The 25,508-nt window shown below is 38.0% G+C and overlaps 1 protein-coding gene across 2 annotated transcripts in view; it reads left to right on the top strand.

Moving 5' to 3' along the window:
- The window catches only part of LOC142716478 (short stature homeobox protein), a 34,868-nt gene extending 9,861 nt beyond the window's left edge, over positions 1 to 25,007 (top strand). For both annotated transcript variants that reach the window (XM_075848707.1, XM_075848706.1), the window contains exon 5: positions 22,638 to 25,007. In XM_075848707.1, the coding sequence (XP_075704822.1) occupies positions 22,638 to 22,883 (246 nt within the window). In that variant the 3' untranslated portion in view covers positions 22,884 to 25,007. The remainder of the gene's footprint in view (positions 1 to 22,637) is intronic.
- The last annotated feature ends 501 nt before the right edge of the window (positions 25,008 to 25,508 follow it).

Raw genomic sequence — 25,508 nt, 5'->3', positions numbered from 1 at the left:
CTAGGAGGGCTTTCCTTGTCATCTGCAGGTTCCTTCATGCTCTTTTGATGGGTAGGTGTGTAGTGGTGTAAACCAGCACCAAGCGGGGAGCCCTGCTTGGTGCTCCCTTACTTTTGTTTTTGGGATCTCTAAATATGTTATAACATTTAGAATGTGATTTAGACGGCAATTGTTGTATTCTGGGACTTCACAGAAAAATTATTTCGTTGTTTAGTTATAAAATGATGTGCAAATATTTTATAAGATTTATAAAGGATTCCAAATACTAATATCAATAACTTTTCCTCAACAATAATCACACATAATCATTATGCATATTCTCCATCACTTTACATATTCGAACACACAAATGCAAGCAGAACTTTGCCCATAAGGGCATGTTCAGACGTGGCGGAATTGCTGTGGGATTCCGCTGTGGACAGTCCGCAGTGGAAATCTGCAGCAGACAGTTTGTCCATTGGTTTCCACACCTTTTTAGTTATCTTCGTGCAGACGTTGTGGAGAACTCCGCTGCGGACCATAGGCTGCGGTGCAGAATTTTGTGTCCGCAGCATGCACTGTCTGTTTCGGACTTGATGCATACTTGTTGCGGAATTTCAAAATTACGCAATGAAATCCGCAGATGTTATGTGTGTTGCGTTGCGGATTGCTTTCAGGAACAGGATATTTCATCATTCTGGCTGGACCTATGTGTGTCGAGGTCTATACCCAGACTGGGATGGAATGTTTGAAAGAGAGCAGGGTGTGATCTGCACCTAAATCCGCAACGACAAATCCGCAGCATTTTACTTAAGATTTTAGCCAAATCCGCAATGGAATCTGCAACGCGGATTATGTGCGGCATTGATGCGGACAGTGTCTGCAGAATTCCGCCACGTCTGAACATGCCCTAAAAGTTTCCAATCTAAGGTCTTATGCACACAACCGTAGTGAAATTAAAACTAAGATGGGACATGATATATGGTTTTATCTGCACCATTGATATCTATGACGATTCATCTAAAGTAGTGTACAGGAGAGCAACTTTATTTCCCTTCTCGGTGGTAGCTACTGAGGGAGGAGAAGGTTCTTTTCTAAACTTAAATATTTATGCAGAACTGCTTTTGTAAGCTGGTTAAGTTACTTGTAGTGGATGTTATAATTAATAAAAAAAAACAAAAAAACTTATTTTTTCCTCTTGGCCATATATGCAGATTAACATTACATTATGCTTAAAGAGGCTAGCACCAGTTTATAACTGCCCTATCATCTACCTAATCTAATAGGCGCTTTAATGTAGATAAGTAATGTGTTGTTTTTTTTTCAAAACGTTTATTTTTGACGCAGTTATGAGCATTTTAAGTGTTATGCAAATTTGTTCTTAATGCCCAAGTGGCCGTTTTTTTACTCTTGACCAAATGGGCGTAGTAAATATAAGTGTATGACGCTGACTAAACATCGCCTCCAGGCTGGAGGTCATGTCCGTTCATTTACCTGTCGCTTGTACGAAGGAACTACGGGAGTAAGTGACAGCACAGCGTGATCTCGCGAGATCACGCTATGCTATGGATTAAGCTGGACATGAATGAAGAGAAGTGTATGACGCTGATTGGTCAGCATCATACACTTCTCTTTACTATGCCCACTTGGTCAAGAGTAAAAAAAAAGCCCACTTGGACATTAAGAACAAATTTGCATAACACTTAAAATGCTCATAACTTCGTCAAAAATAAACGTTTTTTAAAAAAAATAAAAAAACCAACACATTACTTATCTACATTACAGCGCCCATTAGATTAGGTAGAAGAAAGGCCAGTTATAAACTGGTGACAGAGCCTCTTTAAAACTAAATAAGTGTTTAGTAATTGTGTGAATGCTATCATTTTACTTTGCTTTGCTCTTTGCATGCATATTACATTTTTCTATCTGTTGCCTGTAACAGATTGCAGATTGAATTTTTCCAGAGCAGATTTTAAAATTAAACCCTTCCCGCCGCAGCCCTTTTTCAGATTTTCATTTTCGTTTAATTCCTCCCCGCCTTCCAAAAGCCATAACGTCTTTATTTTTCCGTCGATATAGTACTATGAGGGCTTGATTTTTGCGGGACGAGTTGTAGTTTTTCGTAGCTCCATTTATTTTGCCATATAATGTACTAGGAAACGGGAAAAATGTGTGGGGTAGAAAATGAAAAAAAACTGCGATTCCTCCATGGCTTTTTGCGCGCCGTTTTTACGTAATTCACTGTGCCATTAAAACAATATGTTAACTTTATTCTGTGGGTCAATACGATTACCAAATATATATCGTTTTTTCTATATTTTACTACTTTTACAAGTAAAAACCTAAGTGTAAAAAAGAAAATTTATTTTGTGTCGCCAAATTCCGAGAGCCATAACTTTTTATTTTTCAGTCGATTAAGGGTTATGAAGGCTTATTTTTTGCAGGATAAGCTGTAGTTTTTAATAACACCATTTTGGTGTAAATGCAACAGTTTGATCACTTTTTATTTCATTTTTTGTGGGAGATTAGGTGACCAAGAAATAGAGATTCTGGCGTTTCCAATTTTTTTTTTACGGCGTTCACTGTTCCGGTTAAATAATGATATATTGTTATAGTTCAGACTTTAACGGACGCGGCGATACCAATTGTTTATTATTTTATTTTTTTACTATGCTCTAGGGGAAAATGGGAAAAGTGGGGTTTTTTGAACGTTTCATTTGAAAAAAAATGTTTACACAAAAAAAACCTTTAACTAATTTTTACATTTTTTTATTAGTCCCCCTAGGGGACTTCAACCAGCGCTAGTTACGCTGAGGTGTCGGCTGTAACAAACAGCCGACACCGGCATCGTATGATGTGGGTTCACTCCGTTAGCCCGCTCCATACTTCCCCTACCCGACTTTGGCGTATGGATACGTCAAATGTCGGGAAGGGGTTAAAGGGGTTTTCCACTACCGGACAACTGATGACCTATCCACCTATCTATAGGTCATCAGTACATGATCTGTGGGGGTCCGACACTAAGATCCCACACCATTAAGCCGTGCCGGCTGTCTCCGGGCATCGGACGTACATGTTGGAAGCATTTGGCTCCCGTCACGTTAATAGGAGCAGAGCTGCAGTTCTGCAGCACAGCCGCAATACAATGTACGGAGCCAACTGCTTCCGGCTCCGTATATCACATAATGTACAATAACATCCGGTGCCCGCATGCCATCAGAGCAGCAGATCAGTGCGGGGTCCGGGTGTCGGACCTGCACCGATGATATACGGATGTCCTATCCGGTGGATAGGTCATCTGTTGTCCAGTAGTGGACAACCCCTTTAAAGTTATGATCTAATTGATTGAGATTGGCACATAATACCTTGCACCTTGGGACCTTCAATAATTGAATCCACACCAAAACACACTCCTTATGCAAACACACACACACACACACACACACACACACACACACACACACACACACACACACACACACACACACACAGACACACACAAACACACACACACACACACACACACACACAAACACACACATATACACACACGCACCTGGAAATAGGTTTTGTATTATTGAGTAAGCTCCATCCATACTCAATACTCCAAGTACAGAATAAATAAGTATTCTTATATACATGTAGATCTATACTGTAAGCATTCATAGACTTATTGAATGGAGACTACTGCTGCCAACTCTCCCTGTATGATCTAAAATCCAGCCTGGAGCCTGATTCTCATGTGCTCTTTCCTACAGGGCTGCCCCTCTTGTGTCTAAAGAGAAATACAGTCCTGCATAAGGCCCATTCTTCAATTTTTTTATTTATTTAAAATTCAGCTGGTTGCTCTTGGAAACAGACAGCAGTTTACCTATACTTTGCTGTCAGACATAAAATCTAACAGATCAGTCTATGTAACTTTGAACTGAACTCCCATAATTCACTGAACTCTGGTAGCAGGAAATAAGCATAATTATAAATTAGGCTTTGGATGTGACTGAGGGAGAACAGAGTTTAGAGTTTTTTAAAAACTTAAATCAACATTTTATATAAATTGATTATATAAGTGTATGCATGTTGTCCAAAGTGGAGTTTTCATTTAGTGAGCCAGGGGCATAAAAAAGTTTGTCTAGGTTGATACTTTTCCAAAATTAATTTAGACCATTTTAAAAAACAAAAAATATTAATTTTATTTTATGCAATGACAATTTCATATAAGATTTTAAAAAATAATTGCATATATATCATTATTTATTATTGTAGATTGAGAAATCATAGGCTTTAAACTAATAATTGTACATACTATACTTTATTATCATAGTTTGAGAAATTATTGCATAAAATTATTTTATTCAAAGACATTATATCTTGAGTTTTGGGGTTAATATAAACACCCTCAACAAATAAAATACAAAGTGATTAAGTATTAAAAAATAGCTATTTATTCGAAGAGGAATAATACAGAAAGAAAATAAAGAGCACAATGCTTGAAAACACCTTGTATGAAAGTGGCCGATAGGGCCACTCAATAACCACTACAAATGGTAGCAAATAGTATTCAGCGATTTTTAACCCTTAAAAATTGAGGTATGTTTTGTATTAATGTCCAGACAGTGCAGAGATTTTTTTTATGCAAAGGTTTAAGTACTTAAACAGTTTGGCATTAGGCTTTCCAAGTTTTTATTGTCCCTTTTTTTGTGCAATATAGTACTTTATATTTTAAAATGTTTACAAAAATTTAATTTTCCTTATTAGGGTACATTAGAGTATAGTTTTTTTCACTGTCCCGTAGCTACTGAACTAAATAGGTTTAGGAATGCCTATGCTTTATTTTGACATATGACATATTTTTTTTTTAGTGTATTGACAGGTAAAACCAAGTCAATAAATGCGTTTATGGCAAATATACGTTACGTATATACGTATACATTGCATATTACATGTGGCTTTGCCGCACGGATTTCCCTGCGTATTACAGTACCGGCAATGTAAATTAGATTTTAAGTAATCTCATCTACACGTTGCAGAATTTTTGCGAAATACCTGTGCTTATCTGCGGTTTTGATGCAAATTTTTCAGTACCCAATTCTGCAATGTGGGCATGTAGCTGTAGGCTGGGTTCACACGTGGCGGAATTTCACTTAAATTCCGCTGCGGACACTCCGCAGCGTTAATCCGCAGCGGAGCCGTTTGTCCATTGACTTCCACTTTAATTTAGCAGTGTTCGTTTAGACGATGCGTAAAATTCCGCATTCATTCTGGCTGGACCTATGTATTTCTAGGTCTACAGCCAGACTGAGGAAGTCAATGGGGCTCCCGTAATGACGGGAGCGTTGCTAGGAGACGTCAGTAAATAGTCACTGTCCAGGGTGCTGAAAGAGTTAAGCGATCGGCAGTAACTGTTTCTGCACCCGGGACAGTGACTACCGATCCCAATATACAGCTACCTGTAAAAAAAAATGAAGTTCATACTTACCGAGAACTCCCTGCTTCTGTCTCCAGTCCGGCCTCCCAGGATGACGTTTCAGTCTAAGTGACGGCTGCAGCCAATCACAGGCCAATAACAGGCTAATAACAGGCTGCAGCGGTCACATGGACTGCCGCGTCATCCAGGGAGGTCGGGCTGGATGCCGAAGGAGGGACGCGTCACCAAGACAACGGCCGGTAAGTATGAATTTCTTTGACTTTCACAAGGGAAAGTGCTGTCCCTTCTCTCTATCCTGCACTGATAGGGAGAAGGGAAGTACTTTTACCGCAGTCCGCAGCAGCTAGTCCGCATCAATTTACTGCACATTTTGTGCAGATCCGCAGCAGAATCTGCAACACAGATTCTGTGCGGCATTGATGCGGACAGTTGCGGAGGAAATCCGCCACGTGTGGTCATGCCCTTAGAGTGTGTTTTTTTTGGACTTTATTATATAGTGATTAATTATATACTACTTTTTTTTAAGGCTTTTGTGTAAAATTATTGTATAGTATTGTATAGTAGTATATTTTAAAGCTTACCCAGGTGGCATAGGAAATATCCCATTACTGTGACTCATGTCACAGTGATCTGGGTCTTCTTAGATTTTGCTGATGTCTCCAAACATTCACAATTATATGGCTGATCATATTATCAGCATTAGTGAAGCAGAATGTGGAACAACCACATTCTTTTTTTCTACATATTGCACGTACACTATGTAGAAATCAATCACAAAGGCTGAAATGGTAAAAAAAAAAAAAATGCTTCTGCTCTCTCTCTAGGGCCACTTTCTCTCATTTATGTGAAGGTGTATGGACGGTATTTGAGGGGCTAATTGTTCTCTGCATATGTGTAGAAGAAGTGCACTAAATGTGAACAGATTAACTAACTGTTGCCAGACATATGCATATGAATACACATGTATGAATCAAGAAATATCAGCTAATTCCTTATTTTATCATTTGATTGGATATTATATAATTAGGCTGATTGGCACGTTTTTAATGTACTACATTTTGCATAATATATATTTTACTGGGGAGGCATACTCCTGAATATGACCCTAATGAAATGTTGGTTATCATTCCCATTTTTCCTTATGCCCCCTAGTGTTTGATGCTTGCAAATAGCAATTAAAAAAGTTTCCAGCAATAGAAAAATAAATCTGGGATACAGAATTGGGGATTGCCTGCCACCTTCGTCTCTCTGGCAGATGGAACCAGAAGCGCGGGCATATCATTTCAATATGTCCCACTAGCGCTTCGACAGAATGGAGACCTGTCATGTCACATCCTCAGTTGCTAAGCAATGGCCCAAACATATTAAGGCTGCTGCTTATGAAACAGCTGTAGTAAAAAAAGAAGATTCATTAGAGGTCAGAAGAGTTTCTAATTTTATAGTTCATAGTTCCCACTATCCCATCACATAAAAGGGATATAGTTAAATGGAATGTATCATTAGAAAATAACATATTTAAATAAGGATTTTATTATTCACACATTTAAAAAAAAAAAATAATTTGATGGTGTTTTTTAAATTTGTTTATGTGAATATCTACATTAAAAAAAAACTTGAAATATTGTAATTTTTTCACTGGTCACTAGAGAAATCACAATAAGCTGACATTTCCTGTTCTCTGTAGCTTACTTGTCAGCTTTGCTGTAATGGCTTGGTCTCTGCGGGAGGGGCTGTACTCCATAACTTTCGGCAAACTGTAAGGGCATGACCAGACGTGGCGGAATTGCTCTGGAATCCGCAGCGTACACGTTTTCCAGAGCTTTTTAGTTGGGTTTGTTTACACGTTGCGGACAATTCCGCTGCGGAGCATAGGCTGTGGTGCGGAATTTGGTGTCCGCAGCATACACTGGTTGTTGCGGATGTGTAGCGGACTTGTTGCGGACTCATTGCGCAATTTCTCCATTGACTTCAATGGAGAGTCAAAATTCCGCAATGAAGTCCGCAGATGTTATGTGTGCTGCGTAGCGTATTGGTTTTACTAACATGACATCTCTTCATTCTGGCTGGACCTACGTATTTCTAGGTCTACAGCCAGACTGAGGCCCCATGCAAACTAACGTAAAAACGCCCGTAATCACGGGCCGTTATTATGGCACGGGCAGGCATATAGAAGTCAATGGGGCTCCCGTAATTACGGGTGACTACGTGTGTGCACCTGTAATTACGGGAGCGTTGCTAGGCGACGTCGGTAAATAGTCACTGTCCAGGGTGCTGAAAGAGTTAAACGATCGGCAGTAACTGTTTCAGCACCCTGGACAGTGACTTCCGATCACAATATACATCAACTTGTAAAAAAAATAGAAGTAGAAGTGATGCGGACAGTGTATGCAGAACTCCGCCACGTCTGGTCATGCCCTAAGGGCATGTTCAGACGAGTCGGAATTGCTGTTGAATTCTGCTGCGGACAATCCACAGTGGAAATCTGCAGCAGCCTTTTTTTCATTGGTTTCTATAACTTTTTAGGTAACTTAGTTCAAACTTTGCAGAAAATAGCAGTGCAGAATTTAGGCTGAGGGCACATTCAGACGTGGCGGAATTGCTGTTGAATTCCGCTGTGGACAGTCCGCAGTGGAATTCTGCAGCAGCCGTTTTTTACATTTGTTTCTATACATTTTTAGGAAACTTAGTTCAGACGTTGCAGAAAATTACTGTGTGGAATTTAGGCTGCGGTGCAGAATTTTCCCTCAGCCACATGCTAATTATGTTGCGGAGAAGAAGTGGAATTTCACTGCAGATTTCAGCCTTTGCAATGCAAAAACTGAAATCTGTGGCAAGTCCGCTGTGATATCTACAACGTCTGAATTGCCTGTCAAATATGCAAATGTTGGTGCAGATTCGTTGCGAAATCTGCACCAACATTTGCAGCAGAAAAATCCCGCCACGTCTGAACATGGCCTTAGGTACACTCGAGGGAGGAAAAATGATCAACTTCAGCACAACAATAATTGGAATATAAAAATATAAACTTTATTACATTTAGACATAACAGAATAAAAAAGATGAGTCACACAATAAAAAAGGCGTCAACCTATGCTAGACCACAGTAATGAATAAATATCGTAGGCATATGTATATAAGAATGTAGGGATATGTAAACAAATTACGTGTCAGAAGTCTAGAAAATAGCAGCCAAGCAGTCTACAGAGTACATCAAAACAATTATTGAAGGTGAAATGGTAATACTTAGATTACAATACAAATTAAAGAAAATATACAATGGTATACCATATACACATGAAAGGGCTAATAATAGATGTGCTCAGGGGCTGATAGGTATTGAACTGCCAGTGTGAAATAGCTGACACGCATGAAAAATAATTACCTACCCAAAGTCATGGTCACACACAGGAGAGACTCCCACACCCGACGCGCGTTTCGGCAAATGCCTTCGTCTGGCCTTAGGTGTAGAATTTTCACTCTGCAGCATGCATATTCTGTTGCGGAGAAGCAGTGGAACTTCACTGCGGATTTCAGCCTCTGCAATGCAAAGGCTAATATCTGCAGCAAGTCCGCTGTGATAGCCGCAACGTCTGAATTACCTGTCAAATATGCAAATGTTGCTGCAGATTCATTGCGTAATTGCCGTAACTTTGCAGCCACATTTGCAGCGGAATAATTCCGCAACGTCTGAACACGCCCTAAGAATCTATGAGATGAGATTTCTCTATCAATTGACTACCATTTATTTCAGCTGCCATAAAGTGCACACACCCTGCTGTACTGACTATACAGGATGTACACAAAGGAAGTGTGCGTCTCCAATATGACCACCTCCAGAGAAGGTTTTCTAAAGCATTTTTAAAATAACTGCAACTTTTAAAAATCTACTTTATTAAAAGTAAAATTAATACATGACACATTCACTTTAACATCTACAAAGGTATGATCATATGAATTTAACTTGGATCTTCACTTATTTTAATTTGGCCATGTTTATTTTAATAAATCTTGGCATATGTTAATGCTAAACATTGTGTAGCAAATGTCACACTATATCTGTATACCAGAAATGTAATATATTGTAAATTAACTGCTCTTTTTTTATTTATTAGTAAAGTATAATAGTTGTTAAACATATTGGTGGAGATGCCCATATCAGCCACTCAGATTTCTTCTGTCATTTTCAAAGAGTCTTCAGAAAAATTAGATCTGAAATCTGATTGGTTGCTACAGGTAATGGTAGCCATACACAATAGATGAATGCTGGCAGAACCGCCAATTTTGGCTAGGCCAGCCGACCATCTAATGTTTATTCGGTGACTCTTACTTTTTCTCAAATGGCAGATGTTGGCGGAAAGAAAGGTCGGGCATATTGGATTTCAACATGCCTGTTCCTTTTGTTCGTAAGCCTCTGGCAGCGGCTTTCTCCCTATTGTGAACACATGCACGCTCAGCTGAGCCGAGTGTGCATGTGCATAGGGGAGTCAGGTGGAATAGCTGTCTGGCAAACGTTTGTTTGGCCGAAAGCTATGTAAAGTTTTTTTGGCCAGCTTTAGGGCATGGCCAGACGTGGCGTATTTCTGCAGACACTGTCCGCATCAATGCCGCACATAATCTGTGTTGCAGATTCCGTTGCGACTTTGCCTAAAATGTGCAGTAAATTGATGCGGATTAGCCGTTGCGTATTCAGGTGAAGAGTACATCCTGCTGTCTTTTAAAACATTTCATCTCAGTCTGGCTATAGTCCTCGAAACACATATGTCCGGCCAGAATGAAGAAATATCCTGTTTGTAAAACCAATCCGCAACGCAACACACATAACAGCTGAGGATTTCATTGCGGAATTTTGAATCTCCATTGAATTCAATGGAGAAATTCCGCAACAAGTCAGCAACAAGTCCGCAACAGCCAGTGTATGCTGCGGACACCAAATTCCGCACCGCAGCCTATTGTCCGCAGCAGAGTTTTCCACCACGTGTGCACAAACCTAACTAAAAAGGTGTGGAAACCAATGGAGAAAATGTCCGCTGCGGATTTCCGCAGCGGACTGGCCGCAGCGGAATTCCAAAGCAATTCCACCACGTCTGGCCATGCCCTTACTGTTCACCTTTTTGTTTGCACCAATGTTGTTGACATTTCCTTCATAACCTTAAATATTCAAGATTATTTATTGTTAACTCTGAATGTTTTAGAGTCTATAACTTTCAATATATTTTGAATCACCTAATTAATTTATAAACGAAAAAAAGCTAATCGTATCCATAATCATCCCAATGTCCATACAAATATAAACTTGAGTTGCAAATCGGTTTTCGATTTTTAATTGCTCCATGTTGGTGGCAAAATATTATTCAGCTGCCTACGACTTAAACACAGTTCATCTTTCAGTAGTTTTTTGGCAAAACTGTTCACATCTAGGTGTGAACACATGATTGTGTAATTAGTAAAAATAAATTAGTAAAAAGAAAATGCAATTAAGTGAGTGTTAATATATGATAAAAAAAAATACTGTTTCTGTGTCCGATATGTCATTGATTTAATAATAAGACATTTTAAAATTACATTGATATATCAATTTTCTCCCTTGATTTAATGCAAAGTGGATAAATGCTGCCAGGTCTGTGCACAATACAATCTGGTCTTTATAAGAGACTGTTGGCCACCTAAAGTCATATTGACGAAGCTGATGTTTGTATGGAAAAAGTGGCAAACTGCGAGCATACATGTGGTTGCTGGACAGATGTCCAAAACAAATGTTTTCAATCAAATTAATTTTTCTTTGGCCATTTCAACTAGATTTTATGGTAGAAAATGTAGACAAACATGAGTACCTTATGACAAATTTACACTGTGCCACACTCAGCCTTAGAAGAGGCTGCAAACATATTTCATTTTCACTGCTAGTGATGAAATATAGTCTCCTAATGGCCTGAATATATTTATGATATAGGTGAGCCAGGAAAAAAGATAACATTAACTTGTATGAATGTAAAATTCTTGTTACTGCTGCTGGATACATTTTGTGCCAATTTATCCAAATCACTGGCCAAGTTGTACACATTTTATGCTGCCAAAATATTTTAATTATTGTTTTAATAATATTAAAAGACAAAAATGTTTTAAGTGTAACTGATATTTACATTTTTATTCTACATAATGGCTGCAGCATAAAACATTCATTTTTCTATTGTTTCTATAAAATGGAGTTCTATATTTTATAGAAATTGCTCTAGTTAGATAAACAGGGTTAAAAAGGTAATACAGTAAATACAAAATTACAAAGTTAAGACATGAATCAGGAAAGTAAAATACAACTCAACAACAGTTTGTTATAACTAGTGCATAGAAAAACAAAATACAATAGTGTCGCCTCTTGTAGTCATGACACAAAACAAAAAATAAAAGGGTTGTATGGGCCTGAACTTTGAAGGCATATGCCTAAGACATGACGTGAATGTATGATCAGTAAGGGCAGGTTCAGACGTGGTGGAATTGGTGTGGAATTCCGCTGCGGACAGTCCACAGTGGAATTCTCCAGTGGCCGTTTTTTATATTTGTTTCAATACATTTTTAGGAAAGTTAGTTCAGACGTTGCGGAAAACTCCACTGCGGACCATAGGCTGCAGTGCGGAATTTTCAGTCCGCAGCATGCACGGTCTGTTGCGGAGAAGAAGCGGAATTTCACTGCGTATTTCAGCCATTGCAATGCAAAAACTGAAATCTGTGGCAAGTCCGCTGTGTTTTCTGCAACGTCTGAATTACCTGTCAAATATGCAAATGTTAGTGCAGATTCGTTGCGTAATTGCCACAAATCTGCAGCAACATTTGCAGCGGAAAAATTCTGCCACGTCTGAACATGCCCTAAGGGTATGTTCACAAGCAGTGGTTTCAGACGTAACTCGGGCCATTTACGCCTCGAATTACACCTGAAAAAACAGCACCATTACGCCTCCAAACATCTGTCCATTGCTTGCAATGGGATTTACAGTGTTCTGTTCCCACGAGGAGTAATTTTACGCGTCGTTATCAAAATATGGCACGTAAAATGACGCCACATCAAAAGAAGTGCAGGTCACTTCTTGGGATGTTTTTTGAGGAGTTTTTCATTGACTCCATTGAAAAACAGCTCCAAAAATGGCCGTAAAATAAGCCGCGAAAAACGCGAGTTGCTACAAAAACGTCTGAAAATCAGGAGCTGTTTTCGCTTGAAAACAGCTCCGTATTTTCAGACGTTTTTTGATAAGCGTGTGCACATACCCTAAGAATGTGAGCATTGCGACCCCCACTGATGAGAACCCCATATCTCTCGTTCTTGCAATGTGTCTGGTATTGCAGCTTAGCCCCATTCTCTTGAATGAGGTTGAGCTGCCCTGAGCTGCAATTCACAGAGGCAAAGTGCATGAACATGAGCAACACTGTGTCTGGAAAAGATCAGAAAGTGTCAGAGCACCTTTGGTCTTGTGGTTGGATCCTTCTCTGATCCCACATTGACGGCATAACCTAAAAACATATCATCAATGTTTAGGACCATACAACCCATTTAGGTATCTGAGTTTATTGGTTGCTTACTCATCTACATTAAGATGGGAAAATCAAAGGAGATATGGACCTTACTCTTTGCTTGAAGGTGACCTGTCACCCACATTAGGGTATGTTCACACGCAGTGTTTTCAGGTGTATTTCGGGGCGTAATAACATAAAAAAGTTTTAAAAAACGGCACGTAAAAAGAAGGCGCGTAAAAAGAAGGAGCATGTCACTGCTGGAGCCATTTTTTTTTTTTTTTTTCATAGGGTTAATTGAAAAACAGCTCCTAAAATGGCTTATAAAAAGCCTCCTAAAAAGATTTTTGCTTCAAAAACGGTTGAAAATCAGAGGCGGTTTTCCCTTCAAAACAGCTCTGTAATTTTCAGCCATTTTTATATGGGGGTGTGAGCATACTGTTATGCTGCCCTCACTGAGAACTTTCATTAAGAGCTCAAGCAGCGCCACTAGAGATAAGTCAATCGTATTCATGAACTGCTGCTAGCGCGTCACTTTCCACCAGCTCTGCCCACTCTCCGCTGATAGATAGATGTCTCTCTATGTAAAGTAATAGGGAGACATCTACATCTGTCAAACAGCAGAAAGTGGGCGGAGCTAGTGGCAGCACACTTCTGGTGGCGCTGCCTGGGCTCTAAATGTTAATTTTCAGAAAAGGGTTCAAGTTAGCACATAAGGCCACGTTCAGACGTGGCAGAATTTTTATGCTGCAAATGTTGGTGCAGATTCGGGGCAATTACGCACCAACATTTGCATATTTGACAGGTAATTCAGACGTTGCAGATATCACAGCGGACTTGCCACAGATTTCAGTTTTTGCGTTGCAAAGGCTGAATTCCGCAGTGAAATTCCGCTGCTTCTCCGCAATATAATGTGCATGTTGCGGAGGGAAAAGTCTGCACCACAGGCTAATTTCCACACAGTTATTTTCTGCAACGTCTGAATTAAGTTTCCTAAAAATGTATAGAAACAAATGTAAAAAATGGCTGCTGCAGAATTCCACTGCGGACTGTCCAAAGCGGAATTCAACAGCAATTCCGCTACGTCTGAACGTTGCCTTAGTGACACACTGCTGAAATCAATGTATTGGTCGTTACATTATGCCGCCCTCGGTGAGAGTGATTAGCCACCCTTATAAATGATTAGATAGATGTTGGGACCATTGTAAATATTGTACGTATTAGGAATAAATTCTTTTACATATAACGGTAGCGCATTGCATCACGACTGGCCAAGTTGGAGGCTGTTATAAACACAAAACAATGATAATTTATATGCGTTAAAAATATTTTTAAATCAATGATACACAATGCTTGATTGTTTTGTGCTTTTAGGGCATGGCCAGACGTGGCGTCTTTCTGCAGACACTGTCCGCAGCAATGCCGCACATAATCTGCGTTGCAGATTCTGTTGCGGCTTTGCCTAAAATGTGCAGTAAATTGATGCGGATTAGCCGTTGCGTATTCCGGTGGAGTACATCCTGCTGTCTTTTAAAACATTTCATCTCAGACTGGCTATAGACCTCGAAACACATAGGTCCAGCCAGAATGAAGAAATATCCTGTTTGTAAAACCAATACGCAACGCAACACACATTACATCTGCGGATTTCATTGCAGAATTTTGAATCTCCAATGTCCAAGTCAATGGAGAAATTCTGCAACAAGTCTGCAACAAGTCCGCTACACGTCCGCAACAGCCAGTTTTTGCTGCGGACACCAAATTCCACACCGCAGCCTATGGTCCGCAGCGGAGTTTTGCGCCACGCGTGCACGAACCTAACTAAAAAGGTGTGGAAACCAATGGAGAAAATGTCCGCTGCGGATTTCCGCAGCGGACTGGCCGCAGCGGGATTCCAGAGCAATTCCACCACGTCTGGCCATGCCCTTAGGCACATTCAGATGTGGCGGAATTGCTGTTGAATTCCGCTGCGGACAGTCCGTAGTGGAATTCTGCAGCAGCCGTTTTTCTCATAGGTTTCTAAACATTTCTAGGTAACTTAAGTCGGACGTTGTGAAAAATAACTGTGCGAAATTTAGGCTGCGGTGCAGAATTTTGACACCGCAGCATGCACATTATGTTGCAGAGAAGCAGCGTATTTTCACTGCGGATTTCAGCCTATGTAATGCAAAGGCTGAAATCTGTGGCAAGTCTGTAGTGATATCCACAACATCTGAATTGGCTGTCATATATGAAAAAGTTTCAGCAAATTCACAACTAATCTGCAGCAACATTTTCAGCTGAAAAATTCTGCCACATCTGAACATGCCCTTACACTGGCTAACAATTGTTACAAGAAGTTTAAAAAAAATAAATTCTGTATATCAACAATTTTTTGATTTACAAAAAAAAAAAAGAAAACAATAAAAGACAAATCTATAAGTTTGCCGTATGGTTACTAGACTAAGTGGAGAATGTTGTTAAAAAAATATGATGAAATAAAGTTCAATAGTATGCTCTCTAAATAGGTCTACTGTTATGAAGTTGTAAATTAAATGATACAGTTACCCTACTTAACATTCATGAGAACATAAATATAAGCTTATGTGTACTTTCCCAATCCAATGAATGCTTCACTTGCATTCGGTGTGCTTGCTTATGCAGATATAGCATGTGTTATATAATAACAACCTGATTTTACAATGCATTACAATTATAAAACCATAATCCAGCCTATAATGAGGAAATACATACAATAATAATGAAATGACTAAATATGAAGCATAAGAATAATGAAGAAATAACTATGTTCCATTATTGTAAGTATTACTGTAGGTACATCAGACTCTCTATTTACAAGTTATAATATTCAATAATATTACAAATATAATCAATAAAATAGCTAAAAGGTGAAAATGAACCTTGTAGTTAGGGCATGATTTTGAACCTATGTCAGCAATGTGCCTGTAAGTGGTTGAAATGATAAAAGAATAAGATCTATGTAGAAAACAAAAATAAAATATAGCATAATAATAATAATAATAATAATAATAAATAATAATCATCAACATCCTCATAAAAAATTCTAACAATAAAAATAATAATACTAGCATAACATTTTTAGCAGTATTTGGTCACATACAGACAGAAACCAGACACTTAATTCTTCATGCAATACACCTAGGAGCTTATGTAGTAAAAAAAAAAAAAAAAAATGACTAAGCTCATTTTAACACACAAACAAACAAATAAATAAATAAAAACATTGTTAATAGTTGTATTTATTGCAAGATTTGTTTAAATACAAATATTCATAGTATTAATAGAAACCAAATGAAACAATTAAGTTGACTTGTATTCTGATTTTTTTTTTGTGTCTATCAATTTATATTACTTCGGTGGGTGTGATTTATAAGATGTTAAAAGATATCAAGTTGTGTGCTTAATCATTGTTAATAATGCATATTTAATTCTGCAAAACCTGAAAGTTTTATGCTGTTTAGAAATAAGAAGAGTGCAAAGTTGCAAAGCTAGTATAACATTTATCCCATTTAGCAATGTAGAATTTTACATTAACTCATACAAACAATTGCTATCTGTTAAGGCAGAACCTGATAATGAATGCAATTGGATTGGGCAATAATTTAATTAATATAAAAAGACTAGCTTAAAATAACTGGGTTTTTTTTAAGAATGGAAATACAATAATCTAAAAAATAAAAATGCATACATTCTAAAGATTCTATACATTAAATAATTTAACTTTAGCAAATAAAGTTACCAAATGTGCTTAAATCATTTTAGATTATGACTACAAAAAATAACTTGCATTAGTAATGAGAAAACAGTTATGCAAATATTAAATAAAATAAAGTAATACAATGTAAAATAGAATAAAAATACAATGTAAAATAAAACACACATATAAACTATTGATATAGAAAGTCTACAACATCTCAAAATGCCCAGGCCCAGGTTTGTACATCTTATACATATGTATACACACACACTTTTATATTTTTTTAATTACACGTTACCTATTTTCTCGACCATATACTGAATTATTTTTATTCTATGTACTGAATAGATGTTATTATTGTCAAGATATGATTAGTTTATTTGGCAGTAGTCAGTAAGGGGAAATTACAAAGTGTTAATTCATGTCCAAAATGTTATGTTCCTTTTTCTTACAAAGATTTGACTATCACGAATGGAACACACATCTGGATTGCGGACCAAAAGTCTAAATAAAATGTGTTAACACAATAGGGTTTAGCACTTTTAATTTCTAGTTTCTAAAATTACTGTAGATACGTGCTTATTGAGGTCATTCACTCTGTATTTTCAGTAAGAAAATATTTAATTCAAGCAAACGATAGAAAAATAGTTAACTCCTTGATTTTGATGAAAATAAAACCCAATATGATGAATTAATTAATTTTAATGTAATCAGGTAATTGATAAGGAACAATGTGGGAAAAATTAGCTTCCAAGAAAGAATTCACTGGCTGCAAAGCTGCATAATCACTTCTGGGTATGTTGGCAGCTTGTAGGCCTCACTGCTGCTTTCTAAGAGATATAAAGTGTGAAAAACATTCACTTTAGAAATATAGACTTCTATTTGCTTGGGAGTGCCATCATATTAATGTACAATATTTAAGATCATTCATGTTTTCTGACTGATTTACTAATGGTACATTAAATTTACTAATGATACAGTTTTCCTTCACTTTGTACCTTTTAAGAGGAGAGGTAAAAAAGCTCTAACATCACAGCAGTCATCCATCTGTAAAAGAAAAATTAAACTCTAGGAACAATTAGGGAACAGATGAGACTTTAAACAGTTAATTTAAAACAGTAGGGGAATGACCTTTAACTTAGGTATGTTATACAGTGGAAGAGGGAATGAAAAGGACGCGTATATGATACTATACGTTAGCTTAAAGAAATTATGTTTATTTTAAAAAAATTATTGAATTTTTAATTCTAATGTGTTTAAAAGAAGAATGAACTATATAAGCATTTTATTACAGTTTCTGATATTTTTATAACATTTTTGAGGTTTCATAGATGGTTTTAAAATTGATTTAAAAAGTTTTCAAATTATGAATAAGGATTTAACAGTGAATTTATATTTATGCTTTTGTAACAAAATGTTTAGTGTGAACCCTGTAGTTCATAATATTAACCATATGCTTGAATTAATTAATTAATGTTAATTGATCTGTGCATTTACTGTTAATAAATCTCTAGGCGTGAGGTTTATTATGATATTAATAACAACAAGTTATCTGAATTAATTGACTTTTCACAGTATGTGTGTGTGTGTATATATATATATATATATATATATATATAAATATATATATATATATATATATATAGAGAGAGAGAGAGAGAGAGAGAGAGAGAGAGAGAGAGAGAGAGAGAGAGAGAGAGAAAGAGAGGAAAAGATAGAAAAAAAAATTGTTATCAAGTTGAAAAAAAATATTATTCAAAGCAAATGTAGAAAAAATTGAAGATTCACAAACTAACTTCCGGCATATATTCAGAAAATATCACAAGAATATTATGTTTCCTATTTATGCATGATCTTAATTTCAAATATTAATGTGAAACTTTTGGCCCTGCTTCTTTTCACTAAGTTTTTACACCTCAGTGTTTCAATTAGGGGAATTGTAGACTAACGGTAGTATGGGAAGGCAAAATGAGATGTAACTTTGAATGTTTTATTTGTTACAATGTGTCCCTATTCATGCTATTTCCATAAATACAGAAAGACCTTTTCTTAAGTGTTAATAAAATGCTACTGTGAAAGTTATAGGGCCATATATCAAATTTCTGTGCTGCAGAATGGGAACAAATTCGAAGCCACACATAAGGAAAATGTTTCCATTATAAGCTATTGGGATTTTCTAATTTGATTAGGTTGCTGTAAATTTTTTCACCACTACAGTTCTCGATTCACACGTTTTCAGTTTTTATTATAATGTAATTTTAACAGATAATTATACAGTTCGCGTATTATTTTCCTGTGGATTGAGCAGACATTTACAATAAAATAGGCGGTTTTGTTTTATTTCTGGCACATTACTTTTCTGGTATCATAATACATTCTAATATTTTTCAAGATGCTTTAAATGTTCCAATGTAAATACAAACCATTTATGTGTAATGAAAAGTTAGGCATTTAGAAATTTCAGAATGTAATAAATAAAGTAAACCAATTAACCTGCAGCATAGAAATTGGTAGTGATGTACAGCTCCCTTTACCGGTGATATAACTTCCCGGTAAAGACAGAAATAGTGTAATCAACTTTTTATTGTTTTATTAGTATTGACAATATTAATTGTTTGGTCAAATGTTCTTTAGTCTGACATTTTTATTTACAATTTAGTATGATGTTGAAAAATCAATAGTGATGCGTGTACCAAACGGTTTCTTTTTTTTAATACTGACGCCACTGATATAGAACAGTGCATAAAACTGTTGAGACCTGAACTAGAGGAAAGTCTCTATGACAGCAATAAGCTGTCATACATGTAAACCTTTATTCAGTTAGTAAAGGGCTGTCGGTATCAGAAATAAAATTGTAAATGTAAAAAGTTAGCACATCTAGCAAAACTAATGCAAGGCAAAAGTGGAGTAGTTGCCCATTGCAACCAATCAAATTCCATCGTTCATTTTTCCTTTAGAAAAAGAAAGTCTCGATGCCATGGGCAGCTACTCCACTTTTTTAATGCACCAGTGTTTAAATAAAGCTCCCCCTTGGTATAGTCTGACATTTTTAAACCTATTTACTGCATTTTTTTTTATTTTACAACACCTGATACATGACCTATTTTATGTTATGTAACATTTCACGTCTTTTATTATCAATAGACATAAATATACATGGTTTAGGGCATGTTCAGACGTGGCAGAGTTTCCGCTGCAAATGTTGGTGCAGATTTGGGGCAATTACGCAACGAATCTGCACCAACATTTGCATATTTGACAGGTAATTCAGACGTTGCAGAAAACACAGCGGACTTGCCACAGATTTCAGTTTTTGCATTGCCAAGGCTGAAATACACAGTGAAATTCCGCTTCTTGTCCGCCACAGACAGTGCATGCTGCGGACTGAAAATTCCGCACCGCAGCTTTCCGCAATGTCTGAACTAACTTGCCTAAAAATGTATAGAAACAAATGTAAAAAACGGCCGCTGGAAAATTCCACTGCAATTCCGCCACGTGTGAATGTGCCCTTACGCTTACAAGGATTAGGTTTTCATGTGCTGTCGATTTCAAGATTTATAATACCTCTACACTTGTGTAGAAAAGCAGTAGTATGGCCTGCGTGTTGGAGACCCTTTATATTCTGGACTTATTTCCATTCCAAGGGCACGTTCACACAGGGCGGAATTTTTCTGCTGCAAATGTTGGTGCAGATTTGGGGCAATTCCGCAACGAATCTGCAGCAATATTTGCATATTTGACAGGTAATTCAGACGTTGCAGATATCACAGCGGACTTGCCACAGATTTCAGTTTTTGCACTGCAAGGGGTGAAATACACTGTGAAATTCCGCTTCTTCTCCGCAATGTAATGAGCATGCTGCGGAGGGAAAATTCTGCACCGCAGCCTTATTTCCACACAGTAAGGGCATGACCACACGTGGCGGATTTCCTCCGCAACTGTCCGCATCAATGCCGCACAGAATCTGCGTCGCAGATTCTGCTGCGGATCTGCACAAAATATGCAGAAAATTGATGCGGACTAGCTGCTGCGGACTGCGGGAAAAGTGCTTCCCTTCTCCCTATCAGTGCAGGATAGAGAGAAGGGACAGCACTTTCCCTAGTGAAAGTAAAAGAATTTCATACTTACCGGCCGTTGTCTTGGTGACGCGTCCCTCTTTCGGCATCCAGCCCGACCTCCCTGGATGACGCGCCAGTCCATGTGACCGCTGCAGCCTGTGCTTGGCCTGTGATTGGCTGCAGCCGTCACTTACACTGAAACGTCATCCTGGGAGGCCGGACTGGAGACAGACGCAGGGAGTTCTCGGTAAGTATGAACTTATATGTTTTTTTACAGATACATGTATATTGAGATCGGTAGTCACTGTCCCGGGTGCAGAAACAGTTACTGCCGATCGCTTAACTCTTTCAGCACCCTGGACAGTGACTATTTACAGACGTCTCCTAGCAACGCTCCCGTCATTACGGGAGCCCCATTGACTTCCTCAGTCTGGCTGTAGACCTAGAAATACATAGGTCCAGCCAGAATGAAGAAATGTCATGGTAGTAAAACAAATACGCTCCGCAGCACACATAAGATCTGCGGACTTCATTGCGGAATTTTGACTCTCCATTGAAGTCAATGGAGAAATTCCGCCATGAGTCCGCCACTGCTCCGCAACAGACAGAGCATGCTGCGGACACCAAATTCCGCACCGCAGCCTATGCTCCGCAGCGGAATTTTACGCCTCGTCTAAACGAACACTGCTAAATTAAAGTGTAAGTCAATGGACAAACGGCACCGCTGCGGATTAACGCTGCGGAGTGTCCGCAGCGGAATTTAAGTGAAATTCCACCACGTGTGAACCCGCCCTTAGGGCATGGCCAGATGTGGCGGAATTGCTCTGGAAATCCGCAGCGGACCCGTTTCTCCATTGCCTTCCACAGCTTTTTAGTAGGGTTCGTTTACACGTTGCGGGCAATTCCACTGCGGAGCATAGCCTGCGGTGCAGAATTTGGTGTCCGCAGCATACAATGGTTGTTGCGGACGTGTGGCGGACTGGTTGCGGACTTCAATGGAGATTCAAAATTCCGCAATGAAGTCCGCAGATGTTATGTAGATGTTATGTGTGCTGCGGAGCGTATTGGTTTTACTAACATTACATTTCTTCATTCTGGCTGGACCTATATATTTCTAGGTCTACAGGCAGACTGAGGAAGTCAATGGGGCTCCCATAATTACGGGTGACTACGTGTGTGCACCCGTAATTACGGGAGCGTTGCTAGGCGACGTCAGTATATAGTCACTGTCCAGGGTGCTGAAAGAGTTAAGCGATCGGCAGTAACTGTTTCTGCACCCAGGACAATGACTACCGATCACAATATACATCAACCTGTATCAAGTTCATACTTACAGATAAATCCCTGCTTCTTCCTCCAGTCCGGCTTCCCAGGATGACGTTTCAGTCTAAGTGACGGCTGCAGCCAATCACAGGCTGCAGCGGTCACATGAACTGCCGCGTCATCCAGGGAGGTCGGGCTGGATGCCGAAAGAGGGACGCGTCACCAAGACAACGGCCGGTAAGTATGAAATTCTTTTACTTTCACTAGGGAAAGTGCTGTCCCTTCTCTCTATCCTGCACTGATAGAGAGAAGGGAAGTACTTTCACCTCAATACGCAACGGCTAGTCTGCATCAATTTAATGCCCATTTTGGGCAGAGCCGCAACAGAATCTGCAACGCAGATTCTGTGCGGCATTGATGCGGACAGTTGCGGAAGAAATCCGCCACGTCTGGGCATGCCCTTATTTTCTGCAACGTCTGAACTAACTTTCCTAAAAATGTATAGAAACAAATGTAAAAAATGGCTGATGCAGAATTCCACTGAGGACTGTCCGCAGCAATTCCGCCACGTGTGAATGTGCCCTAAAACCCTGGTAGCTTTTATGTATCAATATCTTTGTCTATCAATGCCTTGCTGCTTTATTACCCCGTAGTGCAAAATTACTGATTTTTCTCTCTTTCTTCTTCCCCTTAGGTCCAAGCTCAGCTACAGTTGGAAGGTGTAGCCCATGCACACCCTCATCTTCATCCGCACCTGGCTGCCCATGCACCTTATTTGATGTTTCCTCCTCCACCCTTTGGACTTCCTATTGCATCACTGGCAGAAACTGCATCTGCAGCAGCCGTAGTTGCAGCTGCTGCTAAAAGCAACAGCAAAAACTCTAGTATTGCTGACTTGCGACTCAAAGCCAGAAAACACGCAGAGGCTTTGGGACTCTGACGCTATTTGCCATTGGCATATCAGTAAACTGACTTCATTGTTTCCCTTTTTCTGACATTATATGACTCTACAGACACCAAATGTGTTGGTAAATCCTTTGCAAGTGTAACAGAAAAAAAAATAATGGGCCTGAACCTGCTTCTCTAGAAGATCAACAAGGAGTGTGGAAGATTCCTTATCAAATGTGCCATTTGGTTAAGTTCATTGCGCATCATGATTTTTTTATGATGTTTGTAAACACAATGATTTTGAACCAGAATGACAACAGGAGTAGTTGAGAACATAGCCTTATATTATTTGGACAAACATGACTACATTTGAAGACGAATGGAAGCTGAGATATTTTTTACCCTTGACAACAAAATGACAATATTGTCTGCTTTTAGTTTTCCTTCTGCATGTTCCTGAGCGAAAAAAAAGCAAAAAACAAAAAAATGGAAAACGTATACATAGATCAATATATTATAGATATCAGATCATTGGGGCTGGTCTCCATAATGCCAATGCTATTATTCCACTGCCACAAGAATCTTCCTTGGCAGATATAGTTTCCTAAACCTATAATGGAGTTTTGGAATATGAAAAAAAAAAATCAAGAATCATCCTGCATAATGTGTAGTAGTCCTTTCACCTTTTCGCCGAACCAGGCAGCAATAATATATTCTTTCCAATTTTCATATTTTGGAAAGGAATAATATATACTAGGTACACCATGTATTGGTGCTTTCAAATTACTGAAAAGGAAACTGGTTTTGCTATAAAGTTAGCATACTTTTACCATTACATTTCATATGCTTGAGCCATTTATCTGTATGCAGTCATCATGTCCAAAATACAGAATTAAGTAGATTTGGAAATCCCATGAATCTTAATTTATTTGAAAGAGGTAGAAGTTGGAACAATGGTGTCACTAAATAATATTGAGACGGAATGAAGTCTAGTAAAATGCAACTAAGTGCAGTAAAGTGCAATACTGTAAATATTATAGATTTAAAGAAGACATCTTCAGATGTTGATAAGTAATTTTGCATTCACCTAGGCCCAGCCTTTTGTGCTTCACTTGGGTGTTGCAGTTCATTTGCCAAATGAGTGAATTCCATGGGAATGGATTAAATAATATTTTCTTCTTCCTTGTATAAGGAAAACTGCCATGGTTTAGTCAATGTGCCATATGATGATGATTTCAGCTCAAAAGCTGGCATGGTGGTTTTTATTTCTGTATTTTTTTTTTAAATTATGAATTGAATACATCTCGGAATAATAGACCATTACTGGGAAAATTCTGGTTGCAGAAAGCACTGCAAGGTATTGATACTGTTACAACAAATACCAAAGTGTTTGCTTTTTACTTTATTTAATGTAAAATGTGTCCAAAAAACATTTCAATACTATGTTGTGAATAACAAAAAAAATCCAACACTTTTCTCTTAACGAATTATACAAAAAGAGTAAAAAAATATCACCATTTCTGTTTGTGTTCCGAACATACAAGACAGGCAAACCATTTTGTTTCTTTGTAAAAATGTAAGTGGATGTTTTATTTATTTTTCTGTTTGAAATTTTATAAATGTGTAATATTTTAATTATGTTGAGTGTACATCTTAATATGCTTTGCATTTATTTTTATATGTTGGACACTTGTTGCTTTCGTCATAAGTTTCAGGCAATTAGCCAAAAACTCAAAGCCCTTTTTTTGACATTGTTTGTGCCCATATAAATGTAGTCCCTTTGATTGTTGCTGGAGACATTGCCAAGTATGATTGATCATCTGATGAATTAATCTGATTCATTTAATAAGATGCATACATTATGCCAAACGTCCAGGAGCATCATGTCACCCAATACAATACATTGGGCTGCGTATATATTTATTGTATGTCTGGATAAACAGACATTTCAGGGATAGTAGAAGAATAGCCTGTTTAAAGCAAACTGATCTTAAAATCTATCATTTTGCATCCTTGAACATTTTTTTTTTTAGCAAATCTTCCATACCAGCATGCTTCAGCACAGATTCACTAAAACATGCTACATTCAGTCTCCGGGTGTATTGGTAAATCACATGGTATGAATGTACATCTTGGTCAACAAGTGGAATATTAATAAATGTATAAATATTTACAATTGTGAGATAGCCCATGATTGACACATCATTTCCATAAGCTATGAAACTTGAACTCATCAAAGGGCTGAAGTTACTGATATCTCTCAGCAGAATTTATTGTGGCAAAGCATCGGAAAAGTCATTTGCACCATTTCCATTCACCGTAATGGATGTTGGAGATCTCCTTGCGGTAACTGATTTACAATGTTTCCTATAGCACGAGAAATATTACAGTAATGCAGGAAATAGCACATCTGTGTTGAACACCCAGGCTAACAGAACCCTAATAAAAATATTTTGCTGTGCATTTTTAATGAAATGTACTTTTCCAGTAAACACGTACGCACAATATTCATCGTCTTTTAGGCAGCATGAGTTATTATGGCCTTTTAAAAGGCATTTCATATAACATTGTCTTAACAAGACACCAAGCCAGAATGCCTGTTTACACATATATCTTACTAATGTCACAAAACTGATAACAGTGACACTAACCATCCAAATGCCACTATTAGGGCACG

This window comes from Rhinoderma darwinii, unplaced genomic scaffold (assembly GCF_050947455.1).
Source record: "Rhinoderma darwinii isolate aRhiDar2 unplaced genomic scaffold, aRhiDar2.hap1 Scaffold_4515, whole genome shotgun sequence".
In the NCBI taxonomy this organism is placed as follows: Eukaryota; Metazoa; Chordata; class Amphibia; order Anura; family Rhinodermatidae; genus Rhinoderma; species Rhinoderma darwinii.
This window is presented reverse-complemented; position numbering and strand designations above follow the sequence as displayed.